The 26,475-nt window shown below is 47.4% G+C and overlaps 11 protein-coding genes across 11 annotated transcripts; 6 read left to right on the forward strand and 5 right to left on the reverse strand.

The window, feature by feature from the left end:
* Positions 1-368: 368 nt before the first annotated feature.
* TRUGW13939_01527 (uncharacterized protein) lies at positions 369-1,330 on the forward strand (the record flags this gene model as incomplete). The annotated part of the gene is made up of 2 exons (XM_035484727.1): positions 369-537; positions 621-1,330. The coding sequence occupies 2 exons, from the start codon at positions 369-371 to the stop codon at positions 1,328-1,330; spliced, it is 879 nt and encodes a 292-aa protein (XP_035340620.1).
* Positions 1,331-1,782: 452 nt separating this feature from the next.
* On the forward strand, positions 1,783-2,931 carry TRUGW13939_01528 (uncharacterized protein; the record flags this gene model as incomplete). The annotated part of the gene is made up of 2 exons (XM_035484728.1): positions 1,783-1,965; positions 2,017-2,931. The coding sequence occupies 2 exons, from the start codon at positions 1,783-1,785 to the stop codon at positions 2,929-2,931; spliced, it is 1,098 nt and encodes a 365-aa protein (XP_035340621.1).
* A 110-nt stretch (positions 2,932-3,041) lies between these two features.
* On the reverse strand, positions 3,042-3,374 carry TRUGW13939_01529 (uncharacterized protein; the record flags this gene model as incomplete). Its single annotated transcript, XM_035484729.1, has 1 exon — positions 3,042-3,374. A coding segment is annotated over one exon (333 nt), but the record flags the coding sequence as incomplete, so codon positions are not given.
* A 674-nt stretch (positions 3,375-4,048) lies between these two features.
* Positions 4,049-7,399, reverse strand: TRUGW13939_01530 (uncharacterized protein; the record flags this gene model as incomplete). Its single annotated transcript, XM_035484730.1, has 3 exons — positions 4,049-7,203; positions 7,271-7,303; positions 7,363-7,399. The coding sequence occupies 3 exons, from the start codon at positions 7,397-7,399 to the stop codon at positions 4,049-4,051; spliced, it is 3,225 nt and encodes a 1,074-aa protein (XP_035340623.1).
* A 157-nt stretch (positions 7,400-7,556) lies between these two features.
* TRUGW13939_01531 (uncharacterized protein) lies at positions 7,557-11,257 on the forward strand (the record flags this gene model as incomplete). Its single annotated transcript, XM_035484731.1, has 6 exons — positions 7,557-7,979; positions 8,067-8,212; positions 9,926-10,097; positions 10,168-10,497; positions 10,554-10,635; positions 10,713-11,257. The coding sequence occupies 6 exons, from the start codon at positions 7,557-7,559 to the stop codon at positions 11,255-11,257; spliced, it is 1,698 nt and encodes a 565-aa protein (XP_035340624.1).
* A 1,188-nt stretch (positions 11,258-12,445) lies between these two features.
* TRUGW13939_01532 (uncharacterized protein) lies at positions 12,446-14,420 on the forward strand (the record flags this gene model as incomplete). The annotated part of the gene is made up of 7 exons (XM_035484732.1): positions 12,446-12,562; positions 12,625-12,695; positions 12,752-12,775; positions 12,835-12,924; positions 12,975-13,057; positions 13,117-13,517; positions 13,587-14,420. 7 exons carry the CDS (start codon positions 12,446-12,448, stop codon positions 14,418-14,420), a joined length of 1,620 nt encoding a protein of 539 aa, XP_035340625.1.
* A 550-nt stretch (positions 14,421-14,970) lies between these two features.
* On the reverse strand, positions 14,971-15,826 carry TRUGW13939_01533 (uncharacterized protein; the record flags this gene model as incomplete). The annotated part of the gene is made up of 2 exons (XM_035484733.1): positions 14,971-15,260; positions 15,313-15,826. 2 exons carry the CDS (start codon positions 15,824-15,826, stop codon positions 14,971-14,973), a joined length of 804 nt encoding a protein of 267 aa, XP_035340626.1.
* A 468-nt stretch (positions 15,827-16,294) lies between these two features.
* On the forward strand, positions 16,295-17,395 carry TRUGW13939_01534 (uncharacterized protein; the record flags this gene model as incomplete). Its single annotated transcript, XM_035484734.1, has 1 exon — positions 16,295-17,395. The coding sequence occupies one exon, from the start codon at positions 16,295-16,297 to the stop codon at positions 17,393-17,395; it is 1,101 nt and encodes a 366-aa protein (XP_035340627.1).
* Positions 17,396-17,580: 185 nt separating this feature from the next.
* Positions 17,581-21,583, reverse strand: TRUGW13939_01535 (uncharacterized protein; the record flags this gene model as incomplete). The annotated part of the gene is made up of 2 exons (XM_035484735.1): positions 17,581-18,664; positions 18,720-21,583. 2 exons carry the CDS (start codon positions 21,581-21,583, stop codon positions 17,581-17,583), a joined length of 3,948 nt encoding a protein of 1,315 aa, XP_035340628.1.
* A 634-nt stretch (positions 21,584-22,217) lies between these two features.
* Positions 22,218-24,270, reverse strand: TRUGW13939_01536 (uncharacterized protein; the record flags this gene model as incomplete). Its single annotated transcript, XM_035484736.1, has 4 exons — positions 22,218-22,949; positions 23,000-23,139; positions 23,191-23,951; positions 24,017-24,270. The coding sequence occupies 4 exons, from the start codon at positions 24,268-24,270 to the stop codon at positions 22,218-22,220; spliced, it is 1,887 nt and encodes a 628-aa protein (XP_035340629.1).
* Positions 24,271-24,697: 427 nt separating this feature from the next.
* TRUGW13939_01537 (uncharacterized protein) lies at positions 24,698-25,486 on the forward strand (the record flags this gene model as incomplete). Its single annotated transcript, XM_035484737.1, has 1 exon — positions 24,698-25,486. One exon carries the CDS (start codon positions 24,698-24,700, stop codon positions 25,484-25,486), a length of 789 nt encoding a protein of 262 aa, XP_035340630.1.
* Between the last annotated feature and the right edge of the window lie 989 nt (positions 25,487-26,475).

The following is a 26,475-nucleotide window of genomic DNA, read 5'->3' on the forward strand; positions in this document are numbered from 1 at the left end:
GTGTGGCGACTCAAATTTGAAATTTGCGCTCTCACTCAACGAACGCAGATACCGGATATAACGGACACATTTTTCTAAATGGTGTGAAGGCTGTGATTAGGCCGGCTTGGAACAACCCATTTTAATTACTATGAACATCGGAGTTAAGATCACAACGTGGTCTTGGCAGGAATAAGCGACTTGCATTAGCGCTATAGCTGCAGCCAATCGATACACTCAGGGCGCTGAATAAAGTTGCTAGACTGGAATTCAAATGATCAATAAAGAGACGTTTTGTCAGCTACTCGCATATACATATTTCACACTTATGACCCCAGCAGTCTTGTGGCAATCCTGCTCACCAATCCAGCCCTGGCTCGAACGTTGCAATGGCCGATCACAACGCGACTCTATTACCTGCACCTGGAACTCTTGCCATACCGCTGACGCAGATGCGCCAGCAGGCCGGGATTCGCCTGCCCCAAGACGACTGGACCGGAGTAACCGATCGGGAGGCACGGAAGAAGTTGCAGAATCGATTGAACCAGAGAGCACATCGTAAGGGAATCTAACCCCTATTGAAAAAGAAAAAAAATGGACATCAAGATAAAGAAAAAGATCCTTAATTGACGTGCTGATAGGCTTGAGGAGAAAAGACGACACGCGAAGCCGCAAAGCGCTTAGCCAACAAACAAGTCCAAAATACAATTCCCCTCAGGAGAGCGAAGTAGATGTGCATAAAGATTGGGATGCACCTGTCATATGTACTTCCACTGCGGCAAACATAGTGCGGCGCCGGATTGAAGCTGCAGCCTACAAAAGCTACTTGGAAGGCGCCCCGAAACTAGAGCATTTAATCAGTTTAAGCCGGTTAAATGTTCACCGAGCGGTGAGAGATAATATCGACGCCATTGGAATGACAGCCAGCTGGATGGTCGATGATGATTCGATATCTATATTCAACCTTCAGGTGCCCGGCTTCACCGAAGATGATATTCCACTTAGCCTACGTCCTACAGTCATTCAGCGTAAGGTCCCGCATCACCCTTGGCTGGATTTTTTCCCATTTCCCCGTATGCGCGATAATCTGATTCTTGCTGGTGATTCGTTTGACGACGGGCAATTATGTCATGATATGACCGCATTCTGGGACAATAAAAGTGTCGGAACAACCTTGCTTGTTTGGGGACAGCCATGGGACCCGAATAATTGGGAAGTAAGCGAAGCTTTTATTAGAAAGTGGGGATGGTCTCTGAAGGGGTGCTTAGAAATCTTGCAGTCGACTAATACATGGAGGCGACGCCGAGGAGATGCTCCTCTGGTGTGGCAAAGGATAGTCGAAGTGCATTGAATCTTGTAGAAAGTTGAAAAAAATGAACAAATGATGTAATAAGGACCTATCTCAGATATCTTCAGACCGAAGAATAGAAATTCTCACGTCTAAGCGCGGCTTTAATCAAACGCCGGCACAGTTCCATGGATCGAAGTGACATGCTATCTGGATCCACCGTAACCCACTTGCATAATTTTGCGGAATCTAGTTCAAAAGGGGAAATCTAACCCAGTTTAATCACCATTTTATTCTTCATAAATTCAAGTGTCGTTTTGGAGAAACCAAGCTTTGAGTTACTAATCCACTAATCACATAACGCAGAATCAAGTGGAATGTTTTTGATTTTTGATTTATAAACATTGATTCAAATATAAATAGCTGCCTTATTTAAAAAGGAGACAATAGATTATAGAGAGTATTACGACTCATAACCTATGATAACAATCTTGCATCTTCCGCAACAAAAAACCATGGCACAACTGAACGGCACCGATTACGCCTTTCAAGGCTGGATGGGCCTGGATAAAGACTCTATTGGCAATCTGAAATGGCAAACCTATGAGCCAAAACCCTGGGAGGAGTCCGATGTCGATATCAAGGTCACCCACTGCGGGATCTGCGGTTCTGATCTACACACTCTACGTAGTGGATGGGTGCGTCATGTCTATTGTCTTTGCTTGTGTTTCAACTAACGTAATATATAGGGGGAAACTAAGTACCCATGCGTGGTCGGTCACGAAATTGTTGGAACTGCTGTCCGGGTAGGTTCTGAAGTAAAGCATATCAAAGTCGGAGACCGAGTCGGTGTTGGTGCTCAATCAGACTCCTGCCGCAACCGGACTGGCAAATGCAAAGATTGCACGTTAGGCCGAGAAAACCTGTGCAATAAAAAGGGTCGTTGCGATACCTACAACAGCGTCTACCTGAATGGTGGCAAGTCTTATGGTGGTTATGCCGACTACAACAGAACACCAGGTGCCTTTGTAGTCAGAATTCCGGACGGCCTTTCCTCTTCTGTCGCAGCACCGATGCTTTGTGGCGGTATCACGACCTACGCTCCTCTCAAGAACAACCAATGTGGTCCTGGGAAAAGCGTTGCCATTATTGGCGTTGGCGGCCTGGGCCACTTTGGAATTCTTTGGGCAAAGGCCCTTGGAGCTGACCGCGTGGTCGGGATCTCCAGAAAGGAATCTAAGCGTGCGGACGTCCTCAAGCTGGGTGCCGATGATTACATTGCCACAGAGGAGCAAGAGAACTGGGCACAGAATCACGCCGGTAGCTTCGATTTGATTGTCTCGACTGTTTCATCTCCGAACATGCCACTCCGCGACTACATAGGACTGTTGGACTCAAATGGCACGCTAATTCAAGTCGGCGCTCCCGAGGACAAACTTCCAGACATCATTGCATTTGATCTTATCATGAAGGGTCGGTCTCTTGCAGGAAGTCTTATTGGACCTCCCGCGCAGATTGAGGAGATGCTCCAGTTAGCAGTTGAGAAAAACGTGCAGCCCTGGATCCAAGAACGGCCAATGAGCGACGTCAACCAGGCCGTTCTGGACATGGAGAACGGACTGGCGAGGTATCGTTATACCTTGGTGAATGAGAAGCATATTTGAATTTGTTGATTGATATGTATGTGTATTGTACACGGTGTATTTATTAGATATAGAAAAATACAAGGCCATATAAATTAACCGAACCATGAATCGCCACATGTACGGAAACATCAATTAGGAATATGTGCCACGGCCTCAATTCCCACTCTCACGCTAGGCCTCGCTAAGCAAGCAACCTCAATGCAGGTCCACAAAGGTTCGTGATCTGGCAAATATTTTTTGAAATTCCTGACCATCACCTGCATTACTTTACCATTTATCCCGACATAATAAGACGTTATTAAATAAACCTGCGACCATCCAGCGCTACTCGCTGTGATATAACCCAACTCGACGTTTTTAAATGCTTGGTCGATTTGTGTCTCAATTCCGTCGTAAAGGGTCCCGAGATGGGACAACCTGCTAATTTCCGTTGTTTTTTTATATTGAATTTCTGGATGAATGATTATTGATATGGAGAAACGAAAATATTGACGGGCTCGTCCCCTTTATTCCAATGCCTTAAGCGTCATAGCAATCGGAGGTTACAGTAAGTAGGTGAAGGACTGGAAAACCAAAAAAAAAAAAAAAACACCCAAATAGGAAGTTGAGTAAACATGTCGACAAGTAAGCATCTACAGCTAGATTTTTAATCCCTATAACTAGGGCTAGGAATCTAAATACTACGTAACTAACATGAGACTAAACGTTTTTTTTTCTTTTCACTTCTCTTAGTTGCAGGGTATTTCCAAACACAAGATTTCAAGGTTAGATAGTATTAGATAGTACCAGCGCGGCCTTTTCCAAATCTGCGGCATTGCTGACAGCCATTATGTCTCGAGATGCCGATGGTCCAGCTTATAGGAGTTAAGAATTACACTCTTATAAGGATTGCTATGTCATGGACTGAACCGAAGGTTACTTCTCAAGGAAAGCTTTCAATGTTATCTTATAAATTTGAGAGAGCTCATGCTAAAATTGGTGAGATCTCCACTGGCCTACACAATTTTTCACAGGTCCATAGAGCAATGCTAATGATATTAAGCAATTTCTCCACATTCCACCGAACTTCAACTACAATAGCTTCAGACATTGAGGCCAATGCCTAGACAGATGAATACGAAGAGCACTCAATGGTTCAAGGCGAACTATCCAAGAACGGCAATCGTCCTATCTCACCACTTTCTAGAAACCCCTCCAAGTACGCCTTAATGCCTTCATTGATACCATACGAACTGGCTCTTTCCAGCCAGTCAGCCCATTTAAGCTGCTGATAGAGAACACCCTGCTTCTCACACTGCTCCATGTACTTCTTTAGTTCACAGACCTTGAACCGAGTTTCGCCACAAACATGCACGAACCTAACCCCCGTCCCATGTGTCTGCACTTTGTGGGCAACTACCCAATTCATTACCCGCTTAGTTGCCTGTTCTACGCTGATTAGGTCCATATATCCTGTCCAACCACCAGTTGACGGAACTACCTTCATGCGCCTACTTGTCTCGAAGACGGCACCGACGACATTGTTCGCTAGCATCCCCGGGCATATGATACTAGTTGGACGGTAGATATAGACCGGTATACCGTACCTAACACTGACTTTCTCGAGGAAAACCTCGCTAGCCCACTTGCTTGCTGTGTAGCCCGTGATATGACTAGGCAATGTATCAGCTGGCGGCGCAAATGGCGAAACAGATATCTCCGGGAACGTTTCCTGTCCAGAGAGTGTAGTCACACTCGCCGTAGAAATATAGTGAAAGGGGATGCGGCGCGGTAAGGATAGCTCGGTGAGATACCTTGTAGCCAGAACATTCGGAGCCCGGAGACTAGTATATGGCTTTAAGAATGATACGTCGGCACCATTGTGAATTATGCAATCCACCGTGCGGGTCAGTAGCAATGCCTCATCTTCTTGGAGGCCTAGTTTCGGGTGGGCAAGGTCGCCTCCATAGAGACAGATTTTGGAAGATTGTACGTCAAGTTGTCTCGGAGATCCGTCTTGATTAGGGCGCAGAGAAATGCAATGGATCCGGGTTACGGATGGGTTATCAATCAGCGCCCGCAGCAAGGATGTGCCGAAGAATCCAGTAGCCCCGGTTAGAATAACTTCTTGCAGTTCTGAATGTGATTGACTGTACTGTACCTGGTCAAAATGAGCAGGGATTGCCGTTTCAGCTTTCCAATCGACTACCTGTTGCCTGCTTGTGGTCGCGCCCAGCATGAAAGCCATTTCTCGTAGCGTCAGGGAGTTGAACATATCAGAAATAAGAATTTTCGTTTGGGTCATTCTCTGGACCCGGGCCCGAAGCTTCAATAACAGCAATGAGTTGCCCCCCAGCTCGAAGAAATTGGACTTTCTGGTGATCGGCAGGCCAGTCACTGGAAGACAGTCCTCCCATAAATCCTTCAGTTTCTTCTCCACTATGTCCAAGGCGGCAGGGGGGTTTGAGGTCAATGTCTGATGGATTGGAAGTCGGCCGAGTTCCCTTCGATCAATTTTACCGCTCTTAGTCAGTGGGATGCGATTCACGGCATTCACCACGGCTGGCTTGGCATAAGGAGGAAGAGGCAAAGTCTTGATAAGCAAGGCAAGATACTGATCAACGTCACTGGCTGAGAAAGTGGCAGAGACGACAACAAATGCTGCTAGGTACTGGTCAGTATGGCCCTTGGCAATAACGACGCAGTCTGTTAGCGCCCCCTGGGAGGCTTGAATTATGATAGTAGAGATTTCTTCCAGCTCCAGACGCATCCCACGCAGCTTGATCTGGGTGTCTCCCTGAATTCGCCCTCGATACTCGAGCGTTCCGTCCGGCAGAATCCTGCCATAATCTCCGGTTCGATAAGACTGGATATCATCTACTTTGCGGAACTGAGCGCTGGTCTGGTCTGCCCGATTCAAATATCCAGACGACACCGCCCTACCACTGATGCAGATTTCACCTGGCCATCCTGTTGGGACTGGATTCCATAGGTTGTCCACGATGGAAATCCTATATGATGGCAACGGTAGACCAATGGGGATTAGCTCGGTAGAGACTGTTCGCAAGTCGATCTCACCAAGGGTACAAGCGATGGAAGCCTCACAAGGTCCATATGCATTGATCAGTCTTAGATCGTCTAATTGAAGACTAGCAAATGCCTGAAGCGTGCTATGCACCATCTTCTCACCGCCGCAAAATGCATAACGCCACGAATTGCATTTTCTCAGGATCTGGGCCCCTTCACCAATCCATAGTGCGTACTCCGAGGGCACAGCTAGCGTCAACGTGACATTTTCTCTCACCATCAACTCCGCCAATTCCGTAGGATCCCCTCGATTGGTAGTGAGTACTAGGGTACCTCCGTGCAGCAAAGCCACTAAAATTTGAAAGATAGACCCGTCGAAATTATGGGAGCTCTGCTGTAGTACCACCTGCTGACTGACAGGGTACACTTCGTCGATGGCATTGAAATGAGTTCGGAGGTTATCTTGGGTCAGCAAGACTCCTTTTGGAACGCCTGTTGTGCCGCTAGTGTATAGTAGAACAGCCGGAACCCGTCCACTGGTAGATTCGTTGACTGGTGTTTCAATAGATGAGGACATACAAATGTCCATTTCCAAAACTTGAATAGCATCAGTATCTAGCAGATGCTCAAGCCCGGCCTTTGTTCGGCAAATGAGGGTTGCGGGTTGACAGTCCTGAATCATGAACGCAAGCCGCTCAGCTCCATGTTCAAGGTCCAGTGGAACGTAAATTGCTCCTATACGCCAAATAGCCAGCATTGAGCACACACTATCAATAGATGGAACGGCCGTCACAACTACGTAGTGACCAGATTTGACCCCAGCCCGAAGGAGAATACCTAAGATGCAACGCACACGCATCTCCATCTCCTCATACGTGAGACTCGTTCCAAATTGATCTTTGAGAGCCACTGAACTTGCATAAGAGATGGCGATTCTTGCGATACGTTGTGTAAGCGTCTCCTTCCAGCCATCGCCTTCTTCGAGGTTCTTCTCTTCAACATATGGTCTCAACGGAGCAAGGCATTTATAATTCTTCAACAGCAGCTCTGACTGTTGGGTTAAAATAAGTAGTAGCCGGACATATAAATGGATTAGGAGGTCAACATCGTGCGCATGATACAGATACTCCTGAGCGCTGAAAGTGATTAAAGTCGTGCTATCGCTGTCTTCGCGGATGGTAATCACTAAATCGTGTGGCTGACGAGAATCTTCAGAAGCGGTGTACTTCAGAATTGCTGTATTGAATTTGATATCATCTGTGACACCAGCGACGTAGTTGATGACTATGTCACACGGTTTGTCATGAATTCTGTGATCGCCGTATGCAGTGTGTAATCTCGCCCCAGGTACCAGAGCACCCAGCCTCGGATATGCCGTGCTCACCTTTGGGGGTCAATGCGACTAGACTTAGAGTCGGTCGTAGGGCCCGTCCTCGATCACACGGAAGCCATCCCGAGTAGATCTAGACCTCGCCTGCATAGCTCTCACTGGTGCGTCAGTTGGGGGTTGTTTTTCCCTGCCAATTAATGAAGTCCAGAGACAATTGAGTTTAAAATAAATTCACAAAAAACAACAACAAAGAGAAAGAAAAACAAAAGAAAAGTAGAAGAAAAACTCTACAAATAAAGACACAAAAATGACATACAAAATCGAAATCGCGAAAGATGAGGACCTGCCAGAGATTATGGGCATTTTATGGAAATGTTTCGAAGATCCTTACCAACCCGTTCTCCGTGTCTTCTTTCCCATCCTCGACAATGACCGTGAAGCCAGTTTACTCACTGCCACCAACGGCCAACGAGAGGAGTACAAGGAGGCCTATCCAGAACTCATCTGGTTAAAGGTGACCGACGAGAAGACAAACAAAATCGTCGCAGGAGCCAAATGGTACTTTTACCAACGAAACCCCTTTGTACCCAAACCAGGCGAGAGCCACGACCCTTCAAATGAAGTCGCTGTTTGGTACCCCGAGGGCGTCGGAAGGGATCTCGCAACCTTGGTGATGCATGCCTTTGAGGAGCCGAGGACAAGAATGGGCCAGAAAGAGCATTCATGTATAGTTAGCCCCGGCTGTCTCTTGCTACAATTGCTTTTGTTTCTTGTTTCTCTTCTTTTCCTTTCACAGCTGACAATACTGCTTTTCAAGATCTCAACATTATTTTTACTCTCCCCGAGCACCAGCAAAGAGGGATCGGCAAATCTATCCTTGACTGGGGCCTCGCAAAAGCCGATGAACTGGGCCTCGATTCCTGGCTTGATGCATCTAAGTTTGGGTTCTCACTATACCAAAAGGTTGGCTTTTTGACCTATGGTTCCAACAACGTTACAGTCGAAATTCCGGAACACTACACAGAGGCGCAGAGAGGGGAGTGGGAGCACTACAAAAAAATACTGCTGCCCCTTGAAAATGCTGTTATGTGGCGGCCTGCTTCAGGAAAGTTTATCATAGGAAAAACTGTTACGCCATGGGCTAAGTAGACATGAATCCATTCCCCTCGGATAGTGTTAGGGAACCATGGGTTGTATGGGGTGCCGCCATTGCCGCCCAGGCCCCGCTGGCCCCTAGATAAATAAGAAATATGCCACATGTATGTACAGTTTAAGCACATTTCCTGGTGGACCCAAGTTGGTTCTGACTAAAAAAAAAGAACAAAGAAAACAATAGCGTAACGGAACTGCTCCGGAATCGAGATGTTCGACTTGAATTGGGCGATAGATGCGTCATCTTTCGCAATGGGCTTATACGAGAGGTGGAATTACGGAACCTAGAAGCGAAAAGAATAAAGAAAAAGAAAAGTTCAGTGTCTGCGCCGCATATGCCGTGTGCAAGTTGCAACGCAAATTGCAACTTGGTGGCTGATACGACATGGGTGATTTCCGGATTTCGTATTCTTGTATTAAACAGTACGCCCATACTAAGACTAAGTGTGACTAGTTTGATGTAAGGGTATTGAGCGGTGATTTGGTTGGTTCGGGCATCGGTGAGCCTTGTCTGCTTCTAGAAAGAATCAAGGATTATCCATGATTAGACCCATCCACGGCGGGCACTGCACCATGCCACTACCCGATTAGGGAAGTATATATTCCCAGTAGTGTTATCAGGATATGAAGGATGGAAATAATAACCAATTAGGATGGTTTGAGTATGGTCGAAAGCGAAACCAATAATGTCGGAAAAAAGAAAACAGAGGGGGGGAAATATGTCATAAGGAGTTGGCGCTAGGAAATATTTCATTGGTTGTCGCTTACACGCTGATACTTTTAATTTGCCTTGACAGGGTAATAATTGTCTCATTATTCCTAGCGATCACCTCATTGGCTGCAAGAGGCTACTTGAACACTTTCTTTTCAAGGAAAGAGGTCTAAACTTTAAGTTTGAAAGTTTGAAACCCTGGAGGGTACCTGGAAGCCTCTTAAGGAAGAAAGAAATTGGATGACAAGGTTCGGGTTGGGGGTCTTCCTTGGGCTAAAAAAAGTAAATACATGTAAATATTGATCTAAGATGTCGAAACGGCTCGTACATGCCCCTCAACACCTACACCTTTGGAGGTGAAGCAGAGCAGAATTTTCATAGGATGAAGCGTGCTATTTAATACTAGGACAATTGTAGAATCAATGGGGTAAGAAATGACCTGGAACGACGATTGTCGCTTCTGCCAATCATGGTCAACCAACATCACCAAACCAACACAATCAACATGCGGACCGGAAATCAATCTCCCAGCAAATAAGATTGGACATTCGGTAGTAATAATTAAAATACTAGAACCAAGATTGTGGCACAACCAACTTGCGTTTAACTTTACGCGGGCCGACGCCGTAGATAGCAGCTTAGCCTAGATGCTAATCAGAGTGCGGTTTTAGACATTACAGACTCATACAGTGGCTGTATTGTTGCGTAAACTGTCTCGAAATACCATGACACTTGGATGAATAAAATAACATTTCGGACCTGGCTCGGTTCTCTCCCAGCACATGAGAGAACTTCATTTTATCAGTGTACAGTTTTTTGACTGAAATGACTCGATTCAAGGGCGATACTTGGACCCCCGCGATAAACGTTACATGCTGGTTTTTAATGGTCGTTGCGATATTAGGAATTATTGTACGATTGGGGACAAAAGCATGGATTTATCGCAAGTTCACTCCCGATGATTATGTGATTATTCTTTCTATTGTAAGTAATAGAAATTTTTGTTCAGTATACACACGAAATAAAAAACGATTAACTAAATTCTAAATGATAGATATTCGAAATAGCCCAAGTAATCGCAACGTCCGTAGCCACGGCATACGGCTATGGAGAGCATATCAAAACACTGAGCGAGAGCCAGCTAACAGCAATGCTGAAAGGCCAGTACGCGGCGCAGATTCTTAGCATTGTCTCCCTGGCGAGCTCGAAAATTTCTTATGTCATGTTCCTCCGAAGCATCACGGTAGTTCCAGCTGATCGTATGATTGCACTCATCTTTATCATCGGTTTATCCCTATGGGGACTCGTTTCTGTCATCACTGTTGCGTTTCAATGCCAACCTCTTCCTACTTGGGATTACTTGAGTGGAAAATGTTACGACAGGGTAAGATTTTCTTTTTTTTGATGAAGAAAACGAACCAAAAACTAATAGCAGACTAGCAATCATGGCAGAATTTCTTCAGCGCATCGAATATAGCTACGGAAGTAGCTATTGTATCACATACTCTAATAGTCATTGCCCGTATTCAGACAAGAATTGAACGAAAGTTAAAAATTGGGTTTGTCTTTGGGTTGCGGGTGTTGTGAGTGTCATTCCAGTTACAAACGCGATACCTCTGGCTAATAGAACTTCTTCTTCCAGTGTCGTCGCTGCTACAATCGCTCATATCGTCGTCCTCAACAAAACATTTGATGATCCAGACGTTACCTATGCAACGTGGTCTGTGTCGGTTACAGACCAGTTGATTTTAACTTCGAGCATCATAACTGCCTGCTCGGCGCAGTTAAAGCCGTTCCTCGACAGCCTCCGGTCCAGCGGTATGCGTCTCGATGCACTGACAGGCAGTTATCACTATAAATCACAACGGCATTACGGTCACAATTCCTCCCACGACAGATACGCCGGCTATGGTTCACAAACTGCATCGAAACGGCGCTCGATCAACTTGCGAAATCTTACGGGGAAAGGTCCAAGCATAGGCAAAGATCTTGGAGAAAGTGAGGCATATGTATCTACCTCACACCCTTCACCCGACTGGGATACAGCTAGTGCGACGAGCGAGTCTAGGATCATTCGTGAAGTAAGGACCTTCACTGTGACCGAAGAGCCTCGCCATCCGTCTAACCCTGACGATGTAAATTGATACGGGCATCTACGGTTCTATTGATGTTGTATATAATAATCTGGGAGGACTACTTAATCTAGAATAATATAAAAGTGATGTACCCATACTATGGCCTTGGCGATAATTATCAAACTGTTTCTCCTTCTGACTCTCTTTAGTGTACTTCTACCTCGGCAAAGGAGTATTATTTAGATACCAGTTACCGTAAATCGATACAAAAATACACAAGCCTAACTTATGTAACATTATTTGGCTATCGATATCATTCACGGAAATCCGGAATGCGCGCGTATTTCGTAGGATCCACATGGCCTGGCCACGTCCAAACTTTATCTAACGAGACCCTAAAGGACTTTGCTAGGTAAAGTATAAGCAAGCCAACAGCAATTTATTTAGACGGGATTTTTTATTGGACGAGCAGACAGTCAATCTCTGGTTAGATAACGGGAGCAAAGTCCCGCTGCAGATCATGAGCAAAGAAAATAGAAATCGGACCTCGATCCACGGAGATCGACATTGCTAGAAATCGGATCATATGTTCTACGTAGTAGGCACATATGACATTTTACATGCAACACTTGGCGTGGCTGCCAGCAATGCAATTTATGGGTGTTGGGTGAGCAGCCACTGAGAGCTGGCACTCTATCTGCGCCGCATTCAAAATACTCGATTGAGTCTGTTGACCGAGATGCAGCTAACAAGACAGGGATTCGCATTCTTCCGGCGCGCCGTCGTGCCGAGAATGCATGTCTCATTATGACCCTTGCTAGTAGTTAGCCAGTAATAACAAGTTTACACTTGACGCCAAGTATGATGCTGCAGATGGAGATCGCGGCCCCGGCCGAAACCCCAAGGATTCAAAAATACAGGCCTTCTAGCGTAGGCTTTCTGGTGGATTAACGGTTTACTACTAGTACTTAGTCGAGGCCTTCGTTGATTTAGTGAAATTATAATTTCCGAGCTTCCTTGGACAATATAGCGTGGAAGCAAAGGGCAGCCAGTCTGGGCCTATTACAGTTGCATGTTACTGTTTGAGGATAAGTGCCAAGGTACTGATCGGTGGTTGCTGGCCTTTTCTTATGCAACGGTAGCTGTTGTGTAACCAATGTTTTTTTTCTCCTACGCATCTCATCACCTGCGAGTTTGATTTCGATCTTTTCCATTTCAACTTTTTGCATTGGGTCTGAACAGTACACGACCGAGTAAATGGAGTCTCATAAGATGAGTAACCGTCTTGCCTCGAGAGAAGTAGAGGGCTCTCTCTCGAGCAAAGGACGCGACGAGGCAAACCTCGCCCGCTTGGGAAAGCGCTCCGTTTTAAAGGTATTATTAAATTCTTCATCTCAGGTCTATTGATCATATCACATGATTCTAACTTCTCTCAGCGCAACTTTGGTTATTTAGCTGTTCTGGGGTTCAGCACTACCATATTGATTACTTGGGAGGGCCTTTTCACGTTAGTCAAATATCGACCAAAGAACTCTGAATGGGAAATTAATTATGGTATTCTAGCACATTTCTGCAGCCCCTGCAAAAGTAAGCAATATCTCTGTCCGTGTGGGACGTATTTGTCTTCAGGCCCTAACAACAAACAGTGGCGGCCCTGCCGGCGCAGTTTATGGCTATATCTTCGTTTGGGCAGGCACCGCTGCAATCTTCGCTATGCTGTCCGAAATGGTTTCTATGTGAGTGCCACGTATAAAAAAAGAGCCATGGTACAAACTGATAGGTGTAGGGCTCCAACTGCTGGTGGCCAATACCATTGGTGTTCCATGCTTGCAGCACCTAGAGCGAGCAAGTTTTCGAGTTATGTCACGGGTATGACTCTGAAGGAACGCAAGATCAAAATATCGGATTATTAATGACTTGATATATAGGCTGGCTCACTGTAGTCGGCTGGCAGGCTACGTTTAGCACTGCGTGCTACCTGTCAGGGACTATCATCCAGGGCCTTATCGCCCTGTCAAACGCTAACTACGTCCCTCACCCATGGCACTCGACCCTCCTATACTGGTCCGTCGTCGCATTCGGACTGGTGATAAATACTGTCGGCGGATCAAGCCTCCTCGCTAAATTCGAAGGGCTCATCTTGGTACTACATGTGATCGGTTTCTTTGCCGTTCTTATTCCATTGGTCTACATGTCCGATCACGGCAGTGCCAAAGATGTGTTTGCAATCTGGGTTAACGATGGTGCCTTTGAAACCCAGGGAGTTTCGTTTTTCGTCGGACTCATCGGTGTTGTTTTTGCATTTGCAGGTGGCGATGCTGCGGTCCATGTGAGATTCTCATGGATGCCACCACTTAGGTCAATTCACTAACGTCTCTTTTCTCTTTCTTCAATTTAGATGGCCGAAGAAACACAGAATGCGCCGAAGATCGTCCCTATTTCTATCATGTTCAGCGTTGTACTGAATGGCGTTCTCGGATTTAGCATGCTGATCGCCTCGCTATTCTGCCTCGGAAACCTCGATGAGGATATTAATTCACCTACGGGATATCCGTTCATGGCAATCTTCCTACAGGGAACCGGTTCGGTAGCAGGAGCAACCACGATGGCTTCCATTGTCAGCGTCATGGCTATTTGTGCTACAACCGGAATGCTAGCGACCGCGTCGCGCATGTTCTGGGCTTTCTCACGGGATCGTGGTATCCCAGGCTGGCGACTCTGGAGCCAAGTGTCACCACGTTCTGGCGTACCGGTGAACGCCGTCATATTTACTGCTACTGTGTCCGTTCTGCTAGGTTTGATTCCACTTGGGTCTCCTGTGGCATTCAATGACCTCACTTCCATGTCCACGTCTGGTCTTTATTTGTCCTACATGGTCTGCTGTATTTTGCTGCTGTATCGTCGCTGCACAGGTGGTATTATCGACCCGAGCGAATCCGAGGCTGTTAGCAGTCCAGCGGCCGACGACGCACAAATCGTCAACACCGTCGGCGCAACCCTCATTTGGGGACCGTTTCATATCAAGGGAATTGTTGGAATTGTCATCAATGTATTCGCCATTGTATATATGATGATCACTGTGTTTTTCAGCTTCTGGCCACCGACAGCCGAGGTGACTACCTCGACAATGAATTACAGTGCTGTTGGGACAGTAGGAACAATGTTTTTGAGCTTCGTGTACTATTTTGTCCGAGCACGACATGTTTATGAGGGGCCGATTGTAGAGATCTAAAAGTTTGTTCAAAGTTGTATTCTTGAGGTTTCAAAGCGTCTTATATATCTAGGCACATGTGCAACGTTAGAGTATGTATAACAATTTCCGATAACCATCTCATGAATTTAATACCATGATTTAAATCTAGTCAATTCATTAAGTCAGCTAATAACTAATTTTTGGTATTATTCACGATTGTCAATTCTTCTTTCACAAGTGTAAGCTAGAAGACAGCCCGGAAATTGCCTATTCGGGAAAGAATCGGGCAAGCGACGACAGAGACACACTAAAGAATGATAATGTTTAGAGATAGTTACTGTACTGTATGTACCTATTATTTATGAACATCTTTTAATAAATGTTGAGAAAAATTCAACATCTAGAAGCTTCATTGGATATATCAATAATATGTTGTCACCTCGTACGGGGGCAGAGTATCATTGATATTTTACAAGTTGACGTTGATGGCCAGTTTCAATGTTGTAGTCATCTACTCTAAATAATGAGGCATTTACAAGATGTAAAATAATATTGATTGGCATTTCAATATCCTGTGTAGAGATTCTACTCAAACTTCATTGTTTCTCTCAATAGCAAAATCGCCAATGACGTCCTCGAAAACTTGAATATTGCCTTCCCTCTTTTGATCCAGGATTGCAAAGACAATCTCATCAAAATGACCGATAAATTCAATTTCTGAAATAACATCGCGAAACAACCTGGCTACTCGTTTAGGAGGATTGCCAAAAGCACCACAGCCCAAGGCGCCGAGCACACAACATGATACTCCGTTGACTGCCATGACACGAAGGATTTGCCGGATTTTGTTTTTCATTAACTCAGTGTCTTTTGGGAATCCTGTACGAAAGGTTGTCAGAAACTGAAATATCCTCTGGGAGAGTGCACTCACGATAGTCTAACTCATCTCCAGTCAGCGGCGGCCGTCTTAAACCGGCAACACTAACAACGCCAACAACAAATCGATCACTCTTTTCCAGAATTTGGCAATCGTTAACTACTTCCTCTCGGAAAACGACAACTCCTGGGCTCCATGTTGCGGCTATTGGTGGTGTAGGATAGTGCGAATCATTCAGTGTAGCTGCTAGTGTCGACCGTAAACACAACGCTTCTTCTTGTGCGAGAGCACCTCGAAGCCATCCGCCGCCTGGGTTTCGATCGCTGGCCATATTTAGCACTGCCACCTTTGTCTGGCCACTAGCTACCAGTAGCTGGGCTACCGTGAAACTATCCCCATTTTCAATGTGTACCCGGGTGTCTCTTGTTGTCTTTCTTTGTTGTAGTGGCGGAAGAAGCTCAGTATAGAAGGTTGAATCAGCTGTAGCACCTGCTGTTGACCCAATTATACCTGGTGTCAGACGCTGGGTTTCTTTTGAGGTTTGTTGTCTTTGCAAGCGGAAGAGCATGATGATGTTTACTTTTCGATTTATAATCGACGTTTTCCTCTGCTTAGAATTTCACCAAGGTGGTTTTGAAATAAATAAAAGTGCCCCCGAGTTACCCATTTATAGTTACGACTAGAACTAATGGTAGCCTATAGCCTCGTATTGCGACACGTAAAAGTGAGTCATAGATAGACGACGATCAAAGCGGCGTCCCAAAACAGTGAAGCTACTAGATATTTTTCAGCCGTCTTCATTTCTTCCATTTTATTTCAAATGTTTTAGAATTAATATAGTATTAATATGATGCCATTGACATTGATAACACGGTGGGGTTTTGGTGGGTCCGTGGCCAGCACATCTTTTATTTAGCCGGATGAAAGCTCAGATGGATCGGCCGACTTTGACTTCCAACCGTTGCGAAGTATAGCGCAAACAACCACTGAACCGCATATCTCGAGCTTCCTTTATTCTTTATATTACTGCCACAAGATGTCGGGCTCCTTGCCTCCAGATGCGCTACATTTCCCGGCCTCTGCCCGACCCTTTTTAGAACCGTATCTACCCCCGCTTTCACAGCAAGAGCCAACACCAGCAAACATAGATAGGCAAAATGCGAGAAGTCGACCATTCACCACACTCACATTCGCCACATCACTCGATTCTGCTCTCTCACTGGCACCGGGCGTTCGAACTGCATTGTCCGGGCCCCAGTCGAAAGCGATGACGCACTATCTACGCTCACGGCACCAGGCGATTCTTATCGGAGTTGGGACTGCCAATGCTGACGATCCTGGTCTGAATTGTCGTATTGCAGGTACGGACGGCTATAAACCAAAGACTGGAGACGAATCACCGAAACCTGATCCTGTCATTCGGACGCTCGCCACAAAAGCACACTCGTCAGACCCGGAATTGAAACAGTTGATGAAAGCAGTCGCCATGGGACAAGCTACTTCCGAGCAACTACAGGCCTTTCAAGTCCATATCGATGAGGCCCAGGCAGTGAAAGATACAGAGCTTTTGGCGAGCGTGAGAGGAAGTCAAGGGATCCTTCAACAGCCGCGACCAATTGTCATCGATCCCAACGCTCGATGGGAGTTTTATGAAAACTCCAAAATTTTCTCGCTTGTAAGGCAGAGCAAAGGAAAAGCCCCCTTTGTCATTATTTCCAAGAATTGCACTCCATCACAGAATAAGAAAGAGCTTTTAGAGAAACATGGCGGGAAATTTATCCCTATTGAGACTGTGCCCAGTGAGAATGGCCACCCTCGATTCAATTGGAATGATATCCTTCATCTTCTCGCAACACAGGAAAATATTCAGAGTATCATGATCGAAGGTGGCGGGTCCATTATCAATTCCATCCTGTCAGAACCAGAATACAGTGCTGCTGTCGACTCTGTCATTGTGACTATCGCCCCTACGTGGTTAGGTCAAGGAGGAGTCGTGGTGTCACCACAGAGGCGTGTCGATGCCAGTGGATACCCGATTCCTGCATCGAGGCTGACAGATGTCAGGTGGCATCCCTTTGGAGAGGATGTGGTACTTCTTGGGAGGTTATTAAAGTCTCCATATACTGATGTCATTTAATTCTCTACCTATGATAATAATACGCAATGAATATTTCAATAGTTATCCTACTGATAAACCAAACGCCACGATCCCTGAAAATAAATAAACTCCTCATAATCCTTTACTAAATGGGACCTCATCGCCCGCAAAAAGGTGCCTGGGTAAGCGGAAAAGCAGAAAAAAGCGCTCAAATGTACAATATATTATTCCTCCCATTGGTTTTTAGTTAATGACCCCAAACTGCTAGTCATTGCCCTCTGTTTCAAGAGAGATGCGGTACTAGACGCACCGACTCGTTCCCTCACCCTCAACTCTCGCTCTCGCTCTCGTTCTCGAGCTGCGGCATAGTAATTGACAGCCCCCTTCTTTGTACCTGATGCCCCCGAGTTGCCGGAAGCTGTCACTCGACCGGAAGAACCGCTTGATGAAGAGCCGATCGATGTACCAGATGAGGCGGTAGTTGATCGTCGAAGCAACGGCGGAGGACGGAAGCCAATTTTAGGCAGTGCATCAGACGATGAGTTTGACATGAATGCAGATTTTGTACCACTCGAGGCGGAATTTGACGATGCGGCCCGGAGCAGAGCCAGACGGTCAACGACACGACCACGGGTACGGCGAGGGTTTGGTGGGATTGCGAAGCCATCTTCGGATGTTTTGTTCTCTTCAGATGTGTTTTCATCCTCGGATTCCTTGTCCGTGTTGTAAACAATTTCCTCTTCGATAGACGCATCTTGTCGGAAAGAATCATATTCTGGTGTTTCGGTCAAGAAAGATAATGTCTCCCGAATTTCAGTCAAGGAAGCAGGTTTGCGCGACACTGATGCTGCAGTTCGTCGCAGATTTGGTGGAGGGCGGTTTGTTGTGTCTTCAGTAGAAGGTTCAAGAGGTCGCTTTCGTTTGTTGGCCTGGCGGGAGTCTTGAGGTGTAGTAGGCTCGGTAGGCTCAGCCTCGACCTGGACGTCTTGCGAGGACTCCCCTTGGGAGGTGGCTCCGTAGTCAAACTCCAGGTCCATGTCATCGTCGTCATCACGGTCCTCAAGAGCCTTGAAGAAGGCAAGTTTCTTGGGGTTGTTGGCGATCTCATTTACTTTATCGTCGGCCAACAATGCTTGACGCATCTTGGCAAAGTCCCGTTGCTTAGCCCGTCGCCGAGCTATACGCTCGTCGTCGGAATCATCAAGGTCAAGATCATCATCATCACCGCGTCGACGACGGAGAGCTCCAGTGGTAATGTCTTTCAACAGCTTCGAAACCTGCTTTTCATCCACAGCACGCTGGTGGTTTCTAGGGAAGAGTCAATATATATCAAAAAAATTTCACCAGAAGTAGGTTTGCTTACGCATTTAGAGCGGCCAACTGTTTCGCATCCACCACTTCAGCACTGCTATCGTTGATCATTTCCCGATCATACTCATTCTCTCCCCCGTCATCATCATCGCTACCACCTCCTAGACCGGCGTATTCATCTTCGGATTCCTCGGCTGCTTCTTCGACATGGTTCTTTGCATCACTCTTCATCTTGTCGAATTTGACTGGGGATTTGCGCTTCGATGCTTTTTTCATCACATTAAATGCACTGGCCTTGATCTCAAAGTCGTCGTCTTCCTCATCCGATAGCTCAACCGGTCTCCCCCGTTGAAGTCGTTTTCTCTGCGCAATGGGTGATTCGCTCTGTGAGATGAGCACGGTGTCGATAGTCGATGTAGGTGGATCCGCGAATCTTTTTGTCTGATCGAAAGGAGAAAGCACAAATCCAGCATCCTGCGTTGGCTCGGGGAATTGCGACGGCGCAGGGGATTCAGAAACACGGATATTAGATTGTTGTGTGTAACCGGCAAACAAGTCGATGGACTGCCGGCGCTCTTCTTGGCTGTCCTTAACCATCACCTGGGACTGCATGTCAAATCTTCGGGTATCAGCTAGGCCGGGATCAGGCAGGCTCTTGATTATCCTGAAAGAATCCTCCTCGTCGTCGGATTGTTCTTCCGCTAGTGTTCCGGCAAACGCTTGGGTCAAACTCATGCTAAAGGAAGATGTCTCTGCCATATCTGGAAAGTGTGGTCGTTGAGCGGATCCCATCGACGGAGCAATCGATCTGGCAGGCGTTTTCACCTCTTGCGGCTTTTCGGTTTCTTCATCCTCATCATCGCTGACAATTCGTCTTTGGCGTCTCCTACGGTCGCCCTGCGTGCGAACCTCGTTATCATCATCCAAGGAGGCAACCTCTGACTGCTCGCCCTCTGACTCTGACGCTTCGCTGGCCTCGTTCTCGAGCAAGTTGCTGGTCTCCTTGTTGGCACCGTTTTCGTTTTCAGGGACATTCTCCCCTTCCTCGTCCTCTTCTTCGATATCTCCTTCATCGCCTTCATCATCTTCGTCGCCAGCGTTCTCCACCTCCTCATCTTCTGAGCCCGAAAAATCATAGAAGTCTTCATCTTCTTCATTATCGTCGCCATCAGGGTTCTCTCCGCGAGCAGCCTTTTCACGTCGAGCAATTTCAGTCGCCTCTTTCCGGGCATTCTCAACTAGATCTTCGACATCTGCTTCCATGGCTTCACGCTCCTCGGCAGTTTCAATAACAATACCTTTCGCTCTTAGTTCCTCGATTCGAGCCTGTCTCTCTTGGAGAGCTTGCTGTCGAGCCTGCATACGCAAGGATGCTCCGAGTTCGGCCGGAGTCATTGATTTGCTGCGTCTGGTTGGCGATGTCAAATGGGCGAGCAATCTGAGCTTGAGCATGGATTTTTCCTCCTGAGCGTTCCGGACTGGAAGGTTCTCAAACGCAGCGAGCTTGCGGCAGCGGCCCGGGGATGTAATGACATCGAGATCGTCGTCGTCGGATGCCTCTTTTTGATATTGCGCTATCTTTTCCCTCGACACACGAACACGAACAAGTGGTTTTGTGAGTTCTTTCCGCTGTGCTGTCTGCTTCGCAGTAACAGCCTCGGGCTCGGTCTGCACTTGGGGTATCCTGACCTGCTCAACGGTGACGGGTTGTGGACGGCTGTCAACTTCGCTTCTCAGCTCATCGAGCGTTGGAAAACAGTAATCTTTATCCAAAGCTTGTTCCAAGGTGGTTGAGTCTTTGCCTTCGTCGTCAAAAAGAAGTGGAATCGGAGATGTAGGTGGCGTTGTTTTCTCTTTGACTTCACCATCTGACGACGGAGCAGAGCTTGAGGATGCCGGCGGGTCACCACCGCTCTGCGGTGGAGTATCCTGCTGTTTACCGACAGCAAAGCGAGCTAGGAAGCTTTCCTTGGTGAGCTTTCGTTTCGTTCGTGCCTGGTGCGCGAGCTGCATGTTTCTGCTCATTCGCTGGGTTTCTTTATTCATTTCTTCGATAGCTTTCTTGCTAGCTTTCCGGGCTGGGCGAGATTGCTGGGTCATTTTGCGTGCAGATTCAGGATCATTGTCACTGTCTTCAGCAGACAAGATATCGGAGCTGAATTGTTTGGCCTTTTCGGCCCTAGCTTCCTTTTTCTCGGCTTCGACACGTTCCGCCTCTTCGCGCTGCTTGCGCTTTTGTTCGACAAGGGCAAGAAACCGTGCGTTCTTAGCTTCGTCTGTGTTGGTTTGAGGGCGTTGTTCAGAGTCACTTTCCTCGCCAACGAAGAGGGGGGATTCTGATCGGGCAGAGCTTGGGCTCGGGGCATCATTGATTTCTGGCGAGTTCGATTTAGTGGCCTTTCTGTTCAATAGTCGCTTTCTGAATGGTGCTGAGGGGAGATCCTCATCAGAGGACTGATCGACTGCTGCAGGTTGGTTCGCATTTTCTTCAGACTGCGAGTCGTGTGAGGGAGCACGTAGCCTCTTGGCTACCCTATCATAAGCACTCTCTTCATTCTGAGGGGACGCTGCTTCAGGCTCTGCCTTGCCGTCTTGTTGGCCTTGCATGCGTGCAGCCATTCGACCTCGAGGAGCAAAAATGACATTGTCTTCTTCTTCATCGTCGTCGTCTTCTCCTTCATCTTGGATGACACTCTTCCCCTTGTTTGGACTGATGTGTGGTTTCGAAAGCAAAAGGTATTGTTTCTGTTGCTTAGTGGATGAATCAGCATCGTCAGATTCCGAGCCACTATCGAATTGTGCAAGCATAGCCTTGATCTTTTGACCTGGCGTCAAGATTCCTGCTGGCGAGTCCTGTGTAGCCTCATGATCCGGCGACGCGTTGCGCGTAGAGCGCGGAGTCGAGGGGGCAGACATTGTGTGTCTGGAAGGCGTAGAGCGTTTGGAGACTTAAGAAAAAAGATTCAATTGTATAGAGTAGAGCCCATCGTCAGCCTTCAAGCCATGTTGAGTGTGAAAGCCGGTGAGTAGTATGTCAAGTTGTGGTGTGGGTAATTCTCTCTCTCCTTGCTATGGCTACGCCAGTTATGCGGGCCGGCCGACGCGCCGCGGTTGCGGACCGCGTTGATGTTATCAGCGTGTTATCAGCGTGTTATCAGCGCGAAAACTTGGCGTCTGCCGATAAGATAAGATAAGACCGCGTTCAATAATTAAAATTAATTACATCTACGTACTGTGTTGATTTGTTTTTAAAAGAAACACCAAATGCGATTGTTTCTATTCAGATTGACCCAGGCGCTTCGGATCCCAAACTACATACAAATAATTAAATATGCTACAGAGTCACTTCCAGCACCTAGAAACTCCTATCCCACCATGCAAAGGCCATTTTTTGAATCAATACCAACGGCAGCAACAACTAGAGAGGTACAATGGGAAATAGCGAAGCCGAGGTAAGTAAATCTAAAGAGTGTTGACAAGATACGAGTAGCACAATCTTTAGCGAGTAAGTGTTGACCACCGCCCTGACTTCGATTCGAACGAGACAGGCTCAAAATCCAAGATCGAGATCAGCATCCAAGTCCAAGTCCAAGGCAGCGATATTATCGTCATCCATATTCCTGTGCCGAATGACAGCAATGCCTTTAGGTTTGGACTGAGTCACGGTAGTCGTGTCCTTGCGTACGGTAGCAACCGGTGTTTCTTTTGCGGGGGTCGCGGAACCATTGGCACCATTGACAGCGTCGTCTTTCTTGGGCGTACCTCTTGGTGTATTGACATCGTGATGGGTCTTGGCAAGAGTTCTGACGCGAGAAAAAGGATCTGCTGTGGCTTCTCCCCTTGCAACTGCCGCCGCTTTCTCGCGATTCAACCGACGCTCTTCCAGCTGCGCACGTCGTACATTCTCACTGTTGAGTCGTTGGTTACGGCGGTTCAAGTCAGCAAGGCGTAGCTCCCGAGATTCTTGTTTCTCTGGACGAGGTTTATGAAGCCCAGGCTTCGAAGTAGACTCTTTGGCAAGCTGGACCTGTAGACGGTTTATCTCTTCATCGTTGCCTTGAGCGATGGCTTCATTCAATTGTCGTTCTAATTCATAACGTTTGAATAACTTGTCGTTCGCATTGCCAGTTCCCTGTTTGCGTAGCTTCTCTTCCAGTTCCTCGGCGCTAAATTTGTAGTTGATTAGTTGGTTGATATCTCCGACTTTGTTGTTCAACATAGATTTGGTTGGCATCTTGCAATCTTGCGCTGCCATGGTCTGACGCCAGCGGTTGAACTCGGCCTTGTACACTAGTAAGCATGAATTCGGTCATCATGAAGAATAGTACAAACCTCGGTGAAAGGAGAGTCAGAGCACTGGATAAATGGAAACGGTTTTTCCGCCTGGCCGTGTGCTAGAACGGCATAGGAATCTGTGACGTAGCTACGACCATTGGCTCCTTCAATAGTATAGGGCCGTCCTTGTGAGAATTCTGGAAGAAAATTAGACAACGGTAGATATTGACAAAGCACAGTGAGCTTACTCTTGATGATACAAACGCGATAGGAGTTTTGGCCCGTCTCCTCATTGGGACCAATGTTGACTCGCGAAAAGCAGCCAGTAAGAGATTGTGCAAAGGTAGGGTGAAAGCAGACTTGGGCGAAATTGCTGCGGCCGACGCGAGCTCGTTGGATATCTTTGAAGTCTGCAGGAGGGTCATCTTTGGGTGGTGGTGGGCCAGATGGGCTACGGTCGGCGCGGTTGTCATATTCCAGTTCGCTGTCACCCTCAGCATCCACATCGGAGTATGCACCCTCTTCGTGAGAAGAACTTCGGGCTCGAGTAGGTCGAGAATCAGCGTCACGACGGCGTTGCTCATCGCGCTTGCCTTTCTGTTCACGCTGGCGCTTGTAGGCTTCGATGGCGTCCGATGCTTCGCCGACTTTGCGTCCACCCAACGTGGTCTTCTGGCGAGAACTTTTGCGATGGCCATCTTCCAGTTCAGCAGCACCAGCTTTGCGTTTGGCTTTGGATTCGGAGCGAGCATGTTCACGTTCACGAGAGGCTAGCAGCCGACGAAGCACCACGTCTTGATTGTGACGATCGACTTGCTGGGAACGCTCAGACAAAATTTGCTCGCGCTCGATTTCAGGGAGGGCCATGATCTCCTGCTTGTCCTTCGAAGAGTAATATAATTTATCGTACGGAAAGATCGGCCCATCTCCATCGACTCGCAGGGGTTCGTCAGTGTCAGACTCCTCCATAGCAGCAGAGGCATCAGAGGCCTGAGAGTCGGCTGCTGACCTGAATTTAAGCAACGGGGGTTAGGAATCATTTTCTCAACGGAGGAGGGACACCAGATAGCTCACAATTCGCCTTCATCGCCAGACTCTTCTTTCTTTGCCTTTCTTAATCGTTTAACCGGTTTTGCCTGCTTCACGGCCTTGGCGAGACCTTTGCGGGCCATGTCGCTGGATTGCTGAGGGGACTTTTTGATGTCTCGTGAAGAGGAAGAGGAGGGTCGGGGCGAGACAGAGGCGGGCTTGGGCTGTGGGGAGGAAGCACCCTCCTCGTCAGAGGAGTCTCCCGCCAAAGCCAGCAAGTCATCGTCCAGGCTGGCCATAGTTTCCAGCTAAGAAAGAAATAGAAGGCCGGGGGTTTCCCCAGACACAGCGGCAGCGCAGAAGGTGCGCGCGGAGGAAGTCGCAGTGAAAGGCGAAGGTGTCAGGATTCTAGGGCCAGTGCTGATGATAATGAATTCAGATGGTGGAAACAAAGCCAACTGTCAGAGATACGAGAAAGCAAATAGAGACTAGATGGCGTGTATATGTTGATGAGATTCCGTATGAGGTTGTGCTGGAGTTGGGAGTCGAGTTTGCGACATGTCAGGGAGAAAGAAGAAGTTGTTCTCGATGTCGCCGCGACCCCGAAACGTCGCCGGCCGCCAAGCCGCTAGTGCCGCGACTTTGCCCGCGCGCGCGCATGGCCGACCTTCACTCTTGTCTTGTCTTGTCTTTGACCAGAACGATTAATTGTAGCCCAACTCAACTATGGCAGCGTTTTGTGCCATTCGCAGCCATGCCTCGAGATCATCCAAAGCCATCCGAAGACTCGACTCGCCGCTTTTCCTCGACTTCCTAGCCCCATCCGCCCTCCGCCCTGCTCGCCGCAACTTCTTTTCCAGGTCCAAGAATGAGACCGACGAGAACAATGCGTCCACGCAAGAAAAGCAAAAGCACAACAGCAAGTCATCAAAACCGCGATATGTGCTCACGAAACAGCAACGAGAATACCTCGACAGCGCGCTTCGCGTCAACCAAGCTGGCGAGCTAGCCGCGACGCTGATCTATGCGGCGCAGAAATCACCAGTGGTGCGGTCACACCCCCATCTACGACCATTGATGAAACACATGTACGATCAGGAAGCGGAGCACTTTGCAAACTTCAACCATCTAGTGGCAAAGCACCAGATTCGTCCGACGGCCATGTACCCGGTCTGGGAAGTGGCAGCTACATTTCTTGGTTGGTCGACGGCAGTCATGGGGCGCGAGGCAGCAATGGCGTGCACAGAAGCGGTCGAGACGGAGATTGGCTCGCATTATAATGATCAGATTAGTACAATGCTTGGGTGGTTAAAGGAAGCCGAGCAGCGCGGCGAGGAAGTCGATGATGAGCTCAAGGACCTGCTAGCATTACTCAGGAAGACGCGTGACGAAGAGCTTGAGCATCTAGATCATGCCGTCGAGAACAACGCAAAGGAGGCGAAGCCTTATGATCCTTTGGTGAACATAATTCGCTCTGGGTGCCGGGCGGCCATCAACATAACTGAACGGGTTTGACCAGTATCGTCTAGCAGCTGGACAAACGCCCGGCATTGTATAAGGTTATACGTGTATTTTAGTAGAACAGCTTTCGCGTCAGATTCTCCTTTCTTCTTATTGTTATATTAATCCTATCCATTGACTAGACCGAGTGATATCCAGTCGTACGACTCCGTTTCATACGGGAAATATCAAATTAGGGTTAGAGTTATCCGATCATCCAACCCGATTGATTACCAGTCATGAGACAAAGTCCACGTGCCTCTGTACATGTATACTGCGATGCACAATCCAAACAGGGTTGCAAGTGCATCAACCCTAGACGCAAAAATTGACTTTAAAAGAAAAGAAACGAAAAAAACAGCGTGTGTTGAGGATATTGGCCTGTCTATACAGACGAAACCCCAGCCATCGCTGACCAAAAGTGTAGAAAAAAATACCGGCAGGGAGTTTACTAATAATAATACAAAATGTCCAAGTTATAACAACTTCAGTAGTTAGTATTTAATAACCATTAATAATAATATAACAATAATTGCTGGGTCTGGTCGCCTGCTGTGTGACCGATCGGCGGCCATCACTGTGATAGGCATGCATAACGTGGTACTCGGCGTGTCAGAAGAACCAAACAAACCCTCGAGGAATCCAGCCAGCGTCTCAAGACGCAGGTGACGGTCTTTTTCCGTTGTGGCTTTCGCTAGGCGCATTCCGGCAGTCCTTCACCTGTGGATACTGGATAGCAGACACATTCTTTGGAATTTTTCTTCACACCAAATCGGCACTGGATTGGATGCCCTCTGGATCCTCCTGCACGAGGCTTGCTGACTCGGGTACCAGCATGCATCTTATCATTGGGCACCGAGACCAGCTCGTAAGCTTGTGCGAGGAGCTAGCAAAAGCCGCGGAATGCACAGTCCTGGACAAATGCCGGCGTTCAATAAAAGCCCAGCCAGCCCGATCCACCGGTGCAAGCTAGTACGAACGCCAGTTCTAGTTGTGTTTGATTT

This window comes from Talaromyces rugulosus, chromosome I (assembly GCF_013368755.1).
Source record: "Talaromyces rugulosus chromosome I, complete sequence".
In the NCBI taxonomy this organism is placed as follows: domain Eukaryota; kingdom Fungi; phylum Ascomycota; class Eurotiomycetes; order Eurotiales; family Trichocomaceae; genus Talaromyces; species Talaromyces rugulosus.